This window comes from Leucoraja erinacea, chromosome 9 (assembly GCF_028641065.1).
Source record: "Leucoraja erinacea ecotype New England chromosome 9, Leri_hhj_1, whole genome shotgun sequence".
NCBI lineage: Eukaryota > Metazoa > Chordata > Chondrichthyes > Rajiformes > Rajidae > Leucoraja > Leucoraja erinaceus.
This window is the reverse complement of record NC_073385.1, coordinates 48432682-48447857: the sequence shown is the minus strand read 5'-3', so window position 1 is coordinate 48447857 and position 15176 is coordinate 48432682. Positions and strand designations below refer to the sequence as shown.

General features: G+C 40.3%; 1 protein-coding gene across 6 annotated transcripts in view; it reads left to right on the top strand.

The window, feature by feature from the left end:
* LOC129700352 (gephyrin) overlaps nucleotides 1-15176 on the top strand; it is a 459263-nt gene that overhangs the window by 420929 nt on the left and 23158 nt on the right. For 4 of the 6 annotated variants that reach the window (XM_055640758.1, XM_055640759.1, XM_055640762.1 and 1 more), the window contains 3 exons: nucleotides 7769-7842; nucleotides 10860-10924; nucleotides 13377-13415. In XM_055640758.1, coding sequence (XP_055496733.1) covers nucleotides 7769-7842; nucleotides 10860-10924; nucleotides 13377-13415 — 178 coding nt within the window. The remainder of the gene's footprint in view (nucleotides 1-7768; nucleotides 7843-10859; nucleotides 10925-13376; nucleotides 13416-15176) is intronic. The other 2 variants (XM_055640760.1, XM_055640763.1) reach the window with 1 other exon arrangement.

The following is a 15176-nucleotide window of genomic DNA, read 5'->3' as shown; positions in this document are numbered from 1 at the left end:
GCAATGTTTCCTTTGCTATTCCCCAAAAATAGATGATCTCCGTCTATGGAACAGAAAAGAAACTGCAAATGCTGGAATTTGAAACAAGAAAAAAAATATTGGAAGAACTCCACTGGTCAAACATTATCTCTGGAAAGAGAAAATTTCACGTCAATGAACCTTCCTCAAAATCTTTTTTTAATATTCAGAGTTCTGAGGAAAGGTCATTGGCCCAAAATGTTAATTGGTTTCTATATCCAGAGATACTATCTGAGTTCTACAAGCATTTCTAAATTTGGTTTCCATCTATTTCTCGTGAAAATGGGATAAATACTGCATCTTCATGACACAGCCACATGCATGCTAATGGTAACAACCAGCTCTATCTTACACCACATGTTCCATTTTCTCTACTGTTTTTAAATTGTAAAAATGTGTGTGCATTATCCAGTACTAGATAAGCAGCAAGTTCCTCTACCTCAGTATTGTGAAGCTCCTGCTGGAAGTCTCAATCCCAGTGAAGCAATGTGACTCTGAGATTGCAATTATCTTTCTTCAACCTGGTTGAGCTACCAGCCATATATCTGAATGTACTGTTGTAGCGACACCTGCCGGTGCGCGCCAGCATCGAACCCTGCGGTCGGAAGCCGCGCGCACGTGACTCTGGGAGGGGTCGGGTTTTCGCGCGGTTTCTGGGCTCAGCCCGCCAGTCGATTGAGGAACACCATTGTGGTCAGTTGTGTATTAGAGCCCGTGTTATCGGAGAACTGTAATTGAGAATAAATTTCGTTCAAAGAACTGATTGTCGTTTCTAATCCACCAAAATGTACATTTAAACATTCACTTCTGTAACATTGCATTGTTTAAATTATGCAATCTCAGCTGTAGAAGCATGCTGTCACCAAAATAACCTAATTGGTAATAGTTGCCAATTTCACATCTAGACATTCAACTAAAAAGTAGATCACCATGCATTTCACCATACTTAAAACAAGCAGTTGCCCTGTAACAAAATGGATGCACAATCACCAAAACAAATGCTTACAATTTAATTGCAAGTTAAACATAATTTCTGTCTTGACAGATGAACATGTAGGTACGCTACATTGATGTTGATTATTGCCTGTATTACATAAGGAATTATTATCGCACAGCCATGTCCAGTTTTTTTGATCGTGTAAGTGTTTTAGCAGTTTCTGGAGTTCAAGACTTGCTACGAAGTACAATTCATTGAAGTATTTTGCTCAGCAATTACTAGAGCGATTATTTCCTTATTATTGCGTGATGGAAAAACTTAGCATCACTTTATATAATTTTAAATACTTTTATCTAAAAATTGAATTAGGGATACATAGCAGCAAAAAAAATGAAGCAAAAATGCCAAGTAGAATTGTTTTTAAGTGAAAGGGCTAGAATCAGTCCATAAGTCCTTGTATATATTTCTCCAGAGATGTCTGGCATTTAATAGTTTCTTGAACCATTTAGTTTTTGCTTTTTCTAGTACACAGTACCTAATTAGAGTGGAGCCACAAGGAAGTGCAGAAGCTAGAATATTGAGCAAACCGCAAAATGCTGGAAGAACTAATATGGTTGAGCAGCATTTGTGGAGGGAATGGATGGACGGTGTTTTGACTTAGGACTTTAGAAGAAGTGTCTGGCCTGAAACGCCACTAGTCCATTCATTCCATAGATTTGATGCTATGAGCCAAACATTTGTGGTGGCTCTTGTGGTGGAAACTTACTGAAGATGATTCTGAGGGATAGGATACAGTGCCCTCCATAACGTTTGGGACAAAGACCTATCATTTATTTATTTGCCTCTGTACTCCACAATTTGAGATTTGTAATAGAAAAAAATCACATGTGGTTAAAGTGTACATAGTCACATTTTAATAAAGGCCATTTTTATACATTTTGGTTTCACCATATAGAAATTACAGCAGTGTTTATACATAGTCCCCCCATTTCAGGGCACCATAATGTTTGGGACACAGCAATGTCATGTAAATGAAAGTAGCCATGTTTAGTATTTTGTTGCATATCTTTTGTATGCAGTGGCTGCTTGAAGTCTGCAATTCATGGACATCACCAGTTGCTGGGTGTCTTCTCTGTTGATGCTCTACCAGGCCTGTACTGCAGCCATCTTTAGCTTATGCTTGTTTTAGGGGCTAGTCCCCTTCAGTTTCTCTTCAGCATATAAAAGGCATGCTCAATTGGGTTCAGGTCGGGTGATTGACTTGGCCACTGAACAATTGACCATTTTGTAGTTTTGAAAAACTCCTTTGTTGCTTTAGCAGAATGTTTGGGATCATTGTCTTGCTGTAGAATGAACCGCCGGCCAAGGAGTTTTGAGGCATTTGTTTGAACTTGAGCAGATAGGATGTGTCTATACACTTCAGAATTCATTATGCTACTACCATCAGCAGTTGTATCATCAATGAGGATAAATGAACCAGTACCTTCAACAGCCATACATGCCCAGGCCATAACACCCCCAACACTGTGTTTCACAGATGAGGTGGTATGCTTTGGATCTTGGGCAGTTCCTTCTCTCCTCCATACTTTGCTCTTGCCATCACTCTGATATGTTAATCTTCATCTCATCTGTCCACAAGACCTTTTTCCAGAACTATGTTTGCTCTTTTAAGTACTTCTTGGCAAACTGTAACCTGGCCATCTATTTTTGTGGCTAACCAGTGGTTGGCATCTTGCAGTGTAGCTTCTGTATTTCTGTTCATGAAATCTTCTGCGGACAGTGGTCATTGACAAATCCACACGTGACTCCCGAAGAGTGTTTCTGATCTGTCGGACAGGTGTTTGGGGATTTTTCTTTATTATAGAGAGAATTCTTCTGTCATCAGCTGTGGGTGTCTTCCTTGGCCTGTCAGTCCCTTTGCAATTGGTAAGCTCACCAGTGCTCTCTTTATTCTTAATGATGTTCCAAACAGTTGATTTTGGTAAGCCTAAGGTTTGGCTGATGTCTCCAACAGTTTTATTCTTGTTTCTCAGTCTCATTATGACTTATTTGACTTTCATTGGCACAACTTTGGTCCTCATGTTGATAAACAGCAATAAAAGTTTGCAAAGGTGATGGAAAGACTAGGTGCTGAGAGTTCTCTTATACATGCATGAAGGAGGCAATTAAACACACCTGATCAATTACAAACACCTGTGAAGCCACGTGTACTAAACATTATGGTGCCCTGAAATGGGGGGACCATGTATAATCACAGCTGTAATATCTACATGGTGAAACCAAAATGTATAAAAATACCCTTTAATAAAATCTGACAATGTGCACTTAAACCACATTGATTTTTTTTCTATTACATAACTTAAATTGTGGAGTACAGAGGTAAATAAATAAATGATGGGTCTTTGTCCCAAACATTATGGAGTATATGTTCATTTGGATAGATTGGAGCCGATTCTGGATACTTGCTTCGGGGTACATGGTTTTATATGAAGGAGATCACGCCTTACGAATTTGAAGAAGTAACAAAAAAGGTTTACGAGGGCAGGTCATGTAGTCTATATGGACTTCAGCAAGGGTTTTGATAAGGTTCTGCAGATGAGGTTCTACATGGTTGGCTAGTCTGGAAGGTTGGATTGCATAGGTCGGGGAACGCTAACTTACTGGATACAGATTTGGCTTCATGGAAGGAAGCAGAGGGTCTCCTCCCACCTGGGGGGGGGGGGGGGAGCCCGGGTGGCTACTAACGGCCGCCGTTCCTTAAATTCCGACTGCCGCCGGGAGCAGGACATGGCTTCACTTGCTGCACTGGGTGACACTGCATGGCATTCACTGCCCGGTCCGTGTCTTTCAATGTAGACCAGCTTAAGAGCAAAGATCATAGAGCGGAGGGGGTCAGCTGGCTATGGATAATAGGACAGCAGACGGTGCTTACTCCTGTGTCAGCGCGAGTAACCTCAATTAGTCCCCTGATCGCTCCACCGACAACTGTCCCGTTATCCATCGCCCGCTCCGCATCGCTCTATGATCTTTGCTCTTGAGTCAATTCAATAAGATCACAACTGTTTCAACTTGTCCCAGTGTGCTTCCGTTTTTCCCACCATCTCTCCACCTGCCATCACCTTCCACTCCCCACCCCCCACCCATTCAGTCATTCAGAATGGAGGAGATCTGGAAGCCTTGGGCAAATTGAATGGTTACTTTCTTTATTTCTATTTATTTATTTATTTATTTATTTTGAGCGTGAGAAATTCTATGTCCCACCAGCCTTTTTTTCAAAATTTAGCAACTCAAAATGGGGGTGCGTCTTCGACGCAGGTGCGTCTTCATTGCCGGGATACAGTAACTTTGCACTGTAACTTTGGAATCTTTCTCGGATGCGCACTAAGCGACAGATTTGTTTGTGGTCTCGTAGATGAACAAATTCAGTCCAAACTCATGAACACGCCAGATCTTACTTTCGAGAAAGCATGCAAGATTGCTACCATAATGGAGATGGCATCAAAGAATGCTCTCGCGTTTCGTCCACCACAGACTGCAGTGGCCGTTTACAGTCACAAGGCAGTGCCGATGGCCAAACCAAGAGGCGCTAAACCAAAAGTATGGCCGGGAGCCGAGTTCAGGGAGTTGTTATCGTTGCAACGGTAATCACTCATCCAAATTATGTCAGTTCAAAATGGCCAAGTGCTATAACTGTCGGGAAGAAAAGCCATATCGCCTCAGCATGTCGGGACAAGCTTAAAACAGGAAACCAACAACCTGCGGGAAACAAGTGACAACACCAGAAAGGAGTTCACAACTTGGAGATGAAACTTGCTTGTGATGCTTCAAGTTATGGTATAGGTGCTGTGATCTGCCACGTAATGAATGATGGACAGGAAAAGCCTATTGCTTTTGCATCCCGCACCCTATCACCGAGTGAGCGCAATTATGCACAGATAGAAAAGGAAGCAATCAGAATCGTGTTTGAAATCAAGAAATTCCATCAGTTTCTTCTCAGCAGATCATTCACCCTAGTGACTGATCACAAGCCATTACTAGTGATACTTGGTCCCAAGTCAGTTATACCTTCCATGGCGGCATCAAGGATGCAGCGCTGGGCAATTCTGCTGTCCCAGTATGACTACAAGGTTGAGTACAGAAGCTCCAAGTGCAACGCAGTTGCAGATGCATTGTCCCGGTTGCCCCATGAGAACTCTGACGTGGGAAGTGAGAACTCAATCTATACACTGCAAGTTGTAGATGAAGACTTTCCAGTGACTGCAACAGAAATTGCAGCAGAAACAGAGAAAGACACTGTGCTGAAGAGGGTCTAAGAACAGACATTGAACGGTTGGACTGAAATCGATAGTGAACTCAGTTCTGAACTCAGAGCTGAAGCTTTCCATAATCAACGCCATGAATTATCATGTGAGCAGGGATGCATTGTGGGGTTACAAAGTGGTTCTACCACAGTCTTTTTTAATTTTTATTTTTTTTTTAATTTTTATTTTATTAGAAGTAAGTACAGTCATATGGCACCAAAGTGCCTAATATATATTTTCATAATACATTTTATGTACAACTTTTTTTTTTTTTGTTACATTGAAAAAAGATTAGAATAAGAAAAATACGTTAGATAGTAAAGAATAGAAAGATGTGAAATATATAGTGTGTGAAGAAAGAAAACGAGTAAATGAAGAAAGTTGAGAGAGAAAATAGAGAAAAGAAAATAAAATAAAAAAGAGAAGGATATCATTATTTATAATCTTGACCAACCCTCGTCCAGTCCTGAAACAGTTATTTTACAATTGTGTTGCACCATATGATTCCAAAAAGTCTACCACAGTCTTTGAGAAACAAAATTATGAATGAACTTCATGCCGAACATCCTGGCATAGTAAGCATGAAGTCAATCGCCAGAGGTTTAGTGTATTGGCTTGGTATTGACAGTGACATCCAGTCACTGGTGAGAAAATGTAGCGTCTGGCAAAATTGCCGGACTAACCACCAAAACGCCACTGCAACCCTGGTCATGGCCAAGTAGACCTTTTCAGAGAGTTCATGTAGATACTTGTGAAAAGGTAATGATCACTTTCTGGTACTAGTAGATAGTCATTCCAAATGGATTGAGGTTAAGCATATGGGGTCAAGCACTACTACTGAGTGTACCATAGATGAGTTGAGATCAATTTTTGCATGCCATGGTTTACCGGAAGAACTTGTTTCTGATAACGGGCCTCAGTTTCGTTCAGAACGGTTCAAAGAGTTCATGCAGCGGAATGGTGTAAAACACACACTTGTTCCCCCATACCATCCAGCCTTCAACTGGGTGGCGGAAAGGTCTGTTAGGGTTGTCAAAGATGCTCTCAAGAAACAGGTTTTGCAGGGTAGTTCAAAGCTCAGCATGAAACATCGTTTGGCTAGTTTCGTGCTGAAGTACAGAACCACACAACACACAACAACCGGTTACTCACCTGCAGAACTGTTGATGAGGCGAAGGCTAAGAATACGCCTAAGTCTAGTTCAACCCAATTTGGCCTTGAGAGTTGAGCAAAAACAATTGTCAAAACCACCATTTTGACTCCCACAAAAAGGAGAGGAACTTGAAGCCAGATGAGCAAGTTTGTGTTCTCAGTCCTCCCAACAAGTCCAGTCGAGACAAATGGGATGTTGGGAAAATAGTGGAAGTATGTGGAACAAAAAGGCACTTAGTTGAAGTTGGAGATAGGATCAAAAGTGTTCATATTGATCAAATGATTCCAGCCAAAGATGAACCAAAAACTGAGCATGAAGTCCTAATCCCCGAGTTTTATCTGAAAGTGAGTTGGAAAAGACCACTGTGATTGAAACACAAAGTTCAGTTAGTACAGACAAAGAAACAGATTCCTCTGGTCAAAGTCAGGGTACTAAAACAGAGCCAAACAAGCCTACAATTGAGTCAACACCTAAACCTGTTATACCTGTTACTGTTAGACGATCAGGCAGGATCCATAAACCAGAAGTCAGGTTAGGTCTGTAAGTTAAATAACTCACTGCACAAGTAAAACAAAAATGTGCATATATGTAAAATACATATATTATGTTTATCATTTAAAATGTCATAAATACTGGTTTAAATCAAGTATCACAACAACAAAATGATCCAGGCAAACAGCATGTAAGTTGTTATTCATTCTGCTGTCTGGAATATAACACATACCAGATAGGTTTAAGTTGAGAGGAGCAAAATATAAGAGAAATGTTAGGGGCAATTTTTTTCATTCAGAGGAGGTACCAGAGGAGGTAGTTGATATAGGTTCCATGACAGCATTTAAAAGACACTTGGGCTGGTACATGGATAGGAAAGGTTTAGAGAGATATAGGTCAAATGTGGGCAAATGGGACAAGCTTAGATGGGGCATCGTGGTTAGAATAGATTTGGGCAAGAGAGACTGTTTCTGTTCTGTAGGAATTGTTAACTCCATCCCAGCACACTGTAGTTTAAAAAGCACATTTAAAGTTGAGATGTTATACATATGCTCAGTAAGTCATAAATATTCAGCAGTCTGAGTATGTTTATGGCTTAACATATAAACATAAACATATAAGATCAGCCAATAAAAATCCATTATTTTAAATAATCTGCATAGAATGATCAAGTGATGAGCATATTACGTAATTATGCCTTTGGTCAATGTCCGCTACAATTACACATGGCTTTCATATTTTCCTATGAAAATGTTATAGTCAATGAGAAATAAAGTGCTTTTATGTTGTGATAATTGTATTAACTTCAAAATGTCATGAATTAATTCATGTGTAAACTTTTTCTCATATTATTACCATTACTGACAGGATTACCTGAAGCAGGTGTTGGACATTGACCTGCATGCCCAGATCCATTTTGGCAGAGTCTTCATGAAACCTGGGTAAGTGTCAACAAAACCATGAGAAAGTAATTTTATTTTAAATAAAATGTGATATTTAATCTATTCATTGTAAAGATCTCCAGCATATAATGATTTCCATTTGCATGATTAAGTCACATCTATAAAACTGTGGTCATGAAGTGAAAACCCAAGATCTTCAATGCCATGTAGATTGATATAAGAATTAGCTGGTCTGTTATTTTATATTGGGAGGTGGAAAGTAGAAGTAGAGAGAGAGAGAGGGCAAAAAGAATGGTTTAGGAACACATTTTTTTCCTAAGGCATAGGGAGATTACTTGTATTTCTTGCCTCATTGACCATATAACCTAAGAAGTCTCTTCTTTTTTTAAAAATAGTTGTTTTCCGTAGGCAGTTACTGGGGAAATGCCAGATAATTAATTTTGAACTTTTTATCATCAATGCTGAAAAGTGGTTTGTGCAATGTAGAGGCCAACTGCCACATCAGTTGTTTGAAGAAGGGTCCCAACCTGAAACGTCACCTATCCATTTCCTCTAGAGAAGCTGCCTGATCTGCTGAGTTTCTATAGCTTTTTATGTCTATCCCAACCTGAAACGTCATCTGTCCATTCCCTCCATAAAGGTGCCTGACCTGCTGAGTTCCTCCACTGCATTGTTTTTAGCCTCATCAGTTAGATGTGAAATATTTCACCTGACAAATTGATGGATCACAAAATAAGTACAGGTATAATCAAGGAAGCCTATTAGCATTAGGGTACTTCAGCCATTCCTTAAAACCAATACAGGTGCACAACCTTTTATCCGAAAGCCTTGGGACCAGACACTTGTCGGATTTCGGACATTTTCGGATTTCCGAATGGAAGATTTTTAGCGTAGATTAGGTAGGTAGCGCGGGCGGCTTGAAAAGTCTGGAGCGGCTGCCTCCTCCCCGGAGACCGGGGAATCATTGTAAATCATTGCATAAATGTTAGTCAGTTAGTTTGGAGGGATTTTATGTGGTGGTGGTGGGGTGGGGGTGAAGGGGGAAACTTTAATTCTTAGTTCCCTACCTGGTCGGCGACTCCCAACATCGCGGAGCTGGGGGCTCCGTCCGGCCGCGGGCGGCGCCGGTTGGAGCTCCGACCCCGGCAACTCTACCCCTGGCTGCGAGGCGCTCCAAATCCAGCGCCGCCCGCGGCCGGATGCCCGCAGCCCCAGCTCCGCAATGTTGGGAGTCGGCGGCCACAGCGCTCCGGAGCTTACCGAACGGCGACCCGGTAAGGCATTGCCCACTCCCCGCTGGTATCCCAGCGCTGCGACGCCGCCGACTCCCAACATTTGCGGAGCTGGGGCTGTGGGCGTCCGGCCGCTGGCCGCGCTGGATTTGGAGCACCTCGCAGCCGGGGTAGAGTTGCCGGGATCGGAGCTACAACCAGCGCCGCCCGCGGCCGGACGTCCGCAGCTCCAGCTGGGAGCTGGGGCCACAGCGCTGCGGAGCTTACTGCACGGCGACCCGGTAAGGCATTGACCGCTCCCCGCCTCTCCGCAATGATTTACAGATGTTTAAGTGTCTCCCCGGTCTCCGGGGAGGAGGCAGCCGCTACAGTAGTACAGACCTGGGTTGACCGTGGGTCGTTTCGGGTCAAGTTTGTCACCAAACGCGAACTTTGGTGTGCAGACGACAGCCTGGAAAAAATGGCCGGTTTTCGGAGTTTTTCGGTTTCCGGAACACCGGATAAAAGGTTGTGCACCTGTAGTAAGCTTCCTCAATTGCAGTATTCGGTACTCCTTGCAGGAATGCACTATCTTGAGGTCTATTCTCTGTTGATCAATGTTTGTAAAATGTAATTCTTCCTGGCCTAATTCTAAACTTGCCTTTTACTGGACTGAAGTTTTCCTCTTGCTGTCATTTCAAAGATTTGCCACAGTATTCTTTACCTTTTCACCTTGATAAAATCATCTTTTAGACATTCTCTTTCCAAGCTAAAAATCTAAATTTTCTCACAAGTCTTTGCACATGAATCAAATCAACACAATGACAAGTTCCAGCACATTGATTTCTAAATCTGCTGAGCTGCTACAGTGATGACCAATTGATTCACAGGAAGCAAATCGTTAATTTATAAATTGTAATCCATTTTTATTGATTTGCTCTAGCTGTTTCCACATATTTTATGAATAATAACAATTAAATAGAAAATGATGGAATTTTGTCATATTCAAAACAAAAATAGCAGTATTCAAACAGTAATACGTGTGGTCTGAACCTATGTACTGGATGTTCTCTCCCAGACTTAGTATGCTTCCCAGTAATTGGACCTTGGAATGCATTTTTATTCCTGCCTTGTCAGTGACTCCAAAAAGCAAAGTTATTTAAAGTTGGTGCATTAACTTACAAACCAATGAGAAACACCATAAAATCCATTAACCTATTGAGGCCAAACGTGATTAATTTGATGAAACAAAACTCCTCATTACAGCTGATTGACAAAAAATGCAAAATAAAATCAAACACCCCATTGTGATTGAGAACTTATTGACACTTGTCCCATAATATGGTATGTTTGTTTCCAAAATCTTCATGGCTCCTCTATTTAAATTGGGTGCCAGGATTGTTTAAGGTTGGTAGTTTGGATTGATCCTGCTCCTGAGCTATTGGGAAGCCTAGTATGGTTTAAGTGGCTTACTTTACGTAGCTGTTTGGAGTATCTGGAGTTTTTCTGGCAATGGAATCACTGCAAGCGTTTTAGCACTCAAGGAAGGAACTGAAGGCACAGCTCTGGACTGCTTACTCATGTAGCACAGTGGATGCTTTTATAAAACCTGCTTTGCTGGCTTCCCAGCAAGTCCACCTGGATACAGCTGAAGCTCACTTCACCAGCAAAGTCAACAGCTTTGAACAATAGGTTTTTAGAAACAGTGAGAAGTAGAGATGGTTCATTTTTACTAGTTCACTTCGAGCATGTAGAAAATCAAGTAATGTATATCTTTTTAAATTGAGCACACACATGACTTTTTCACTCAAAGCTGGATGTTAAAATATGCATTCCATTCTCTAGCCTCCCAACAACCTTTGCAACTCTGGATATCGATGGTATCAGAAAAATCATCTTTGCACTGCCAGGTAATGAACCTGTTAATCTTTTTGCAGAAGACCACATGATGTTAGGATTTAAACCAATTTAAAACCTTCTGTTAGTTGTTTTGTCTTAAGGTAAGACAAGTTACTACCGGCTTCTGTAAATTATTGGCATTTTCATTTAATATATCTAACCATATAGGTTTTCCAATTCCACAGGTCAGTTTTGGGCAAACCTATTACTTCAAACATATTTATACTTACTATTAGTGGACATGCTTCATTCATTACATGTGAATTACGTGCACCTTTTCCTCCCGTGTAACAGCTTCAGAAATGAAGAAATCTGAATATCATTGTGTGTAGCTGGTTGAAACAAATCTCACTTTTGCTTAACGGCTGTGGTTTCATTTCTACTTATAAATGGTATAGAAATATTTGTGAAGTAACTTGAAGTTGTGATTTGGTGAAAGTCCTCCAGTGACTGAGGACTCGAGATCCTAAACTGTGCTGCCATTTTGGATCTATTCCAGAAAGTAAGGTCTGCAGTGAAGTGATAGCCTTCACCCACCCCTTGACCTATTTTCTATTGCAGAGTTATGGCACAAAGAAAACATGATATGTGTTTGTGTATTAAGACTTGATTATCTTTTTGGGGTTTTTATTTCACCTCTTTACAAAAGTGCAGTTTAATTTATATCATGATGATCTGATTTACATTATGAAAACTTGTTTGTCCCTTCTCATTACAGTGACACCATTCTTTAAGTTACTTTATTGCACTTAATGGTACGAGCTAAACATTTTACTTTTGACTTTAAGACAAGGTCTTTAGAGACATAATTTTAAATGGGGTAATGTCTGCAAGCTACAGTATGTCCATTGAGACATTAAACACATTTTAACTTGGTTGTAGTTTTTAACATTTGTTAACAGACCCCAGTTGTCATGTGCAGCATATGTGGATATGTGCATGGAGCAGTCGCCCTGTACATTCATCAACGATTCAGAGCAGAAACAAGGAACTGCAAATGCTGGTTTACAAAAAAAAGACACACAGTGCTGGAGTAACTCAGCAGGTCAGCCACCATCTCTTGAAATCATGGATACATGAGCAGAGCTGCCAAGTAGTATGGATTTTCCGCATTTTGTACTGAAATGCAATAAGAATTCGGATGTATGGATTTGCTTTGTAAAATATGGATTTTTTTTAAATCGGTCTGACTTCCTGTTTCATCTTGCTGCTTAAAAAATGCAAGGATATAAAAAGTCATACTGTAACTCTAAAAATTATAGCAGATTGAATCTATTAGTATTTTAAATTTCAAGATCTGGATAATTATTCTTGTAAGCTTTGATCTGCCTGTTCCGCTACAGGGTTAAACAGAGCGCTGTTAGTTTAGCTCGTGGGAATTTAAACGAACACCGCTATGGGTTCTAATTATAGCGCTACCAGCTGGAGCGCTATGGGCTTTACACATGGCTATGGCCACAGCGTTATGGGTCACAGACTGTTCGGGGAGGGAGAAGGAGAGAGGGAGTGAGAGGGTGGGAGAAAAAAAGGAAGGAGAGAGGGAGGAAAAGGGAGGAAGAGAGGGAGGGAAAGGGGAGAGAGAGAGGGAGAGAGGGGGGAAGGAAGGAGAGAGGGAGGGAGGGAGAGGGAGGGAAAGAGGAAGGAAGGAGAGAAAGGAAGGAGAGAGAGCGAGGGAGGGAGAGGGAGGCTTCTAAAATGGCTTCTACATTATCATCTGGTGCTAAATGTAGGAAGCAGCCGTTCAAGCAGAAGTATACAAAGAAATGGCAATGAATGCACTGTCAAGTAAGGTGCTTGGAAGTCATGTCAATTGGTAGCAAAGTTATATGCATTCTTGTACTCTTATATGAGTATGACCACACATAAGGAAAAAAACAAATGGCAGCAAAATGGCACAGCATAAAAATACTGATTTCCTCAGCAAAATATTGATTTTCAGGTACTAGAATACTGAAATGCTCTGACAAAACTTGGCAGCTCTGCATGAGTCTGATGAAGGATCCCGACCCGAATCGTCACTTATCGATGTACTCCAGAGATGCTGCCTGACCCGCTGAGTCACTCCAATCAATGATCCAAGTTTTGTAGAAAAACACCAAATAAATTTTAGATAGCTAGAAGTTGAAATTACTACTTTTGATTTGGATTTTAAGGTTAAGATTTATTTACTATATAATGGAGCAATGATACAATATACTTTGGCACTGGAATTGTTGGCAAAAATCCTGACAACTTAATATAAATTGATATATAGCTGGAAATGAATTACATGGCTGCAACTAAACAGAACACTGCTGATGACAAAAATGAACCAAAGTGGTTAAAGAGGATTAACAGAATCCCGGAAATTGAATTGGAGCTTTGAGAGTCACGGCAAACTATTTATTGATTGATTGTAATATATATTGAATAGTTTATTTGAAAATAACATTCGTTTTCAACTTTTTTTTTACCGTTATGCAGCGGGGGCGGTAGAGGCTGATGGTGACATAGGATCTGAAGGTATATGGCATCACATGATGGGTATTACAGTATCACAAACATTTTTTGTGGCACAGAATTACCACTAAATAAACTATTCAGTATATATTATAAGCCAGTACTTGGAGAAATACGCAGGTTGATTTGTAGCATTTTATATTATAAGGTCTCTCACGTCCTTTAGCCCAGTCTTTTTTCAGCTGTTGCCCTCTGTCACCTCCCCCACCTAGTTTGCCTGATGCAGTGCAATCTACTTCCAACCTTCTGCATATTTTGCATTGTCAATCTTTGCAAAATCAATGTGAATTGATTCATGGTTCAAATTTCCAACTGTCCTTTGGAAAATGTGTCTTCCCTCAATCTGTCAGTTTCCGTTTGCCTCCATCTGATTCTGGAAATTCACCATATGCAGAAAATCTAAGTTGCAAATCTGACTCCAACCATTTTGTTGTACACAGCAGTAACGCCTGAATGTGCAATGTCATAGAGGCTACCAGCAGATAGAACTTTCTAAGTGACAAATTGCCAGTAATCGTCTAAAAGTCTTCTGCCAACTTTGTTCCTGCACTAAAGGTCTTTTTAAATCGTTACTAATTACTCTTGTTATTACTTCCGACAATGGATTTGTTGTATAGTTAGTGTTGCAAGGAAAAAGTGCCATAGCTTTGTTATTATTCAGTTTGGCAATAAAGTTCAAATTTCATCAGTCTTCCAGGAATAGTTTTTTATTTGGTAATTGTTGTTTGGTATCCTGCAAATAAGCAAACTAATTTGGTCTTTGCAATAATTTTGGCACTTATGTATCTTGGTTTGGTTTAACAATTTAAAAATGTACCGTCGGCGGATGGTTGCTATCAGATATTGACTCACCATCTCAGTCAGTCTTGGGGAAGATTCCCCTCAGCGCAGTCCAAACATTTCTTCAGAGAGAGAATAGGCACATGCTTTGTCAAAGCACCTTTGTCTCTTTCCACATAGACCGGTGCTCAGCAAAAATGTTGGAGGCTCCCAAATTGGGCTTCTGTTGAAGTTATTGGAATTTGTGGCATAAGGGACAAAAGCAAAATTAGGCCTGTTGGCAAATGGGTGGGATATAGTTGACCTTTGGTCTTGAATGGACATCAATTAAAACCTGAGTCATAAATATGTGGGAACAAAATAGTCAGCTAGGCCCCCTTTTGTTTAAAAATAATTAGCCCAATTAATATTATGTTAAAGTAGCACCACAGGACAAGTTCTTTGTAATCAGAAAAGAACCAGTCAGCTATGTAGCTTCTCCCTTTTATTGTAAAATTTAGCGTTACCAACTCAAAATACAACACTATAACTTTCATTGAACTGTGTGCCCATCATTGGATTTGCGTTATGTTGCTCTATGAAAATAAACTGTTGTTCAGAATTTGCAAGAAATAAAAATATATATACCGTATGTGGAAATGTTGTGGTGGATGTTTTCATATAGATTTGGGCCAAATTTCTACTTGACTGAAGATGTCGTAGAACAAGACATTGTATCATTCTATTTTGGTTAGTGGAAATGCCAAACTTAGAGTTGATGGTTGCCAATGTAAAATAATTAATATTTTGCAATATCTTTAAACACAATTTCTGAGCTCAGAATGATTTGCATAATCACTTTCACACAGCAATTGTTTTTTCAATACCACCAAGTTAAAATGGCAACTTGTCTCCAGGACATCAGCACACTTTAAAAAAAATTGATGAAATTAAAATAATTAAGTTAAGTGATTGCACATATGACCATTCTGCTATCAACAGTAA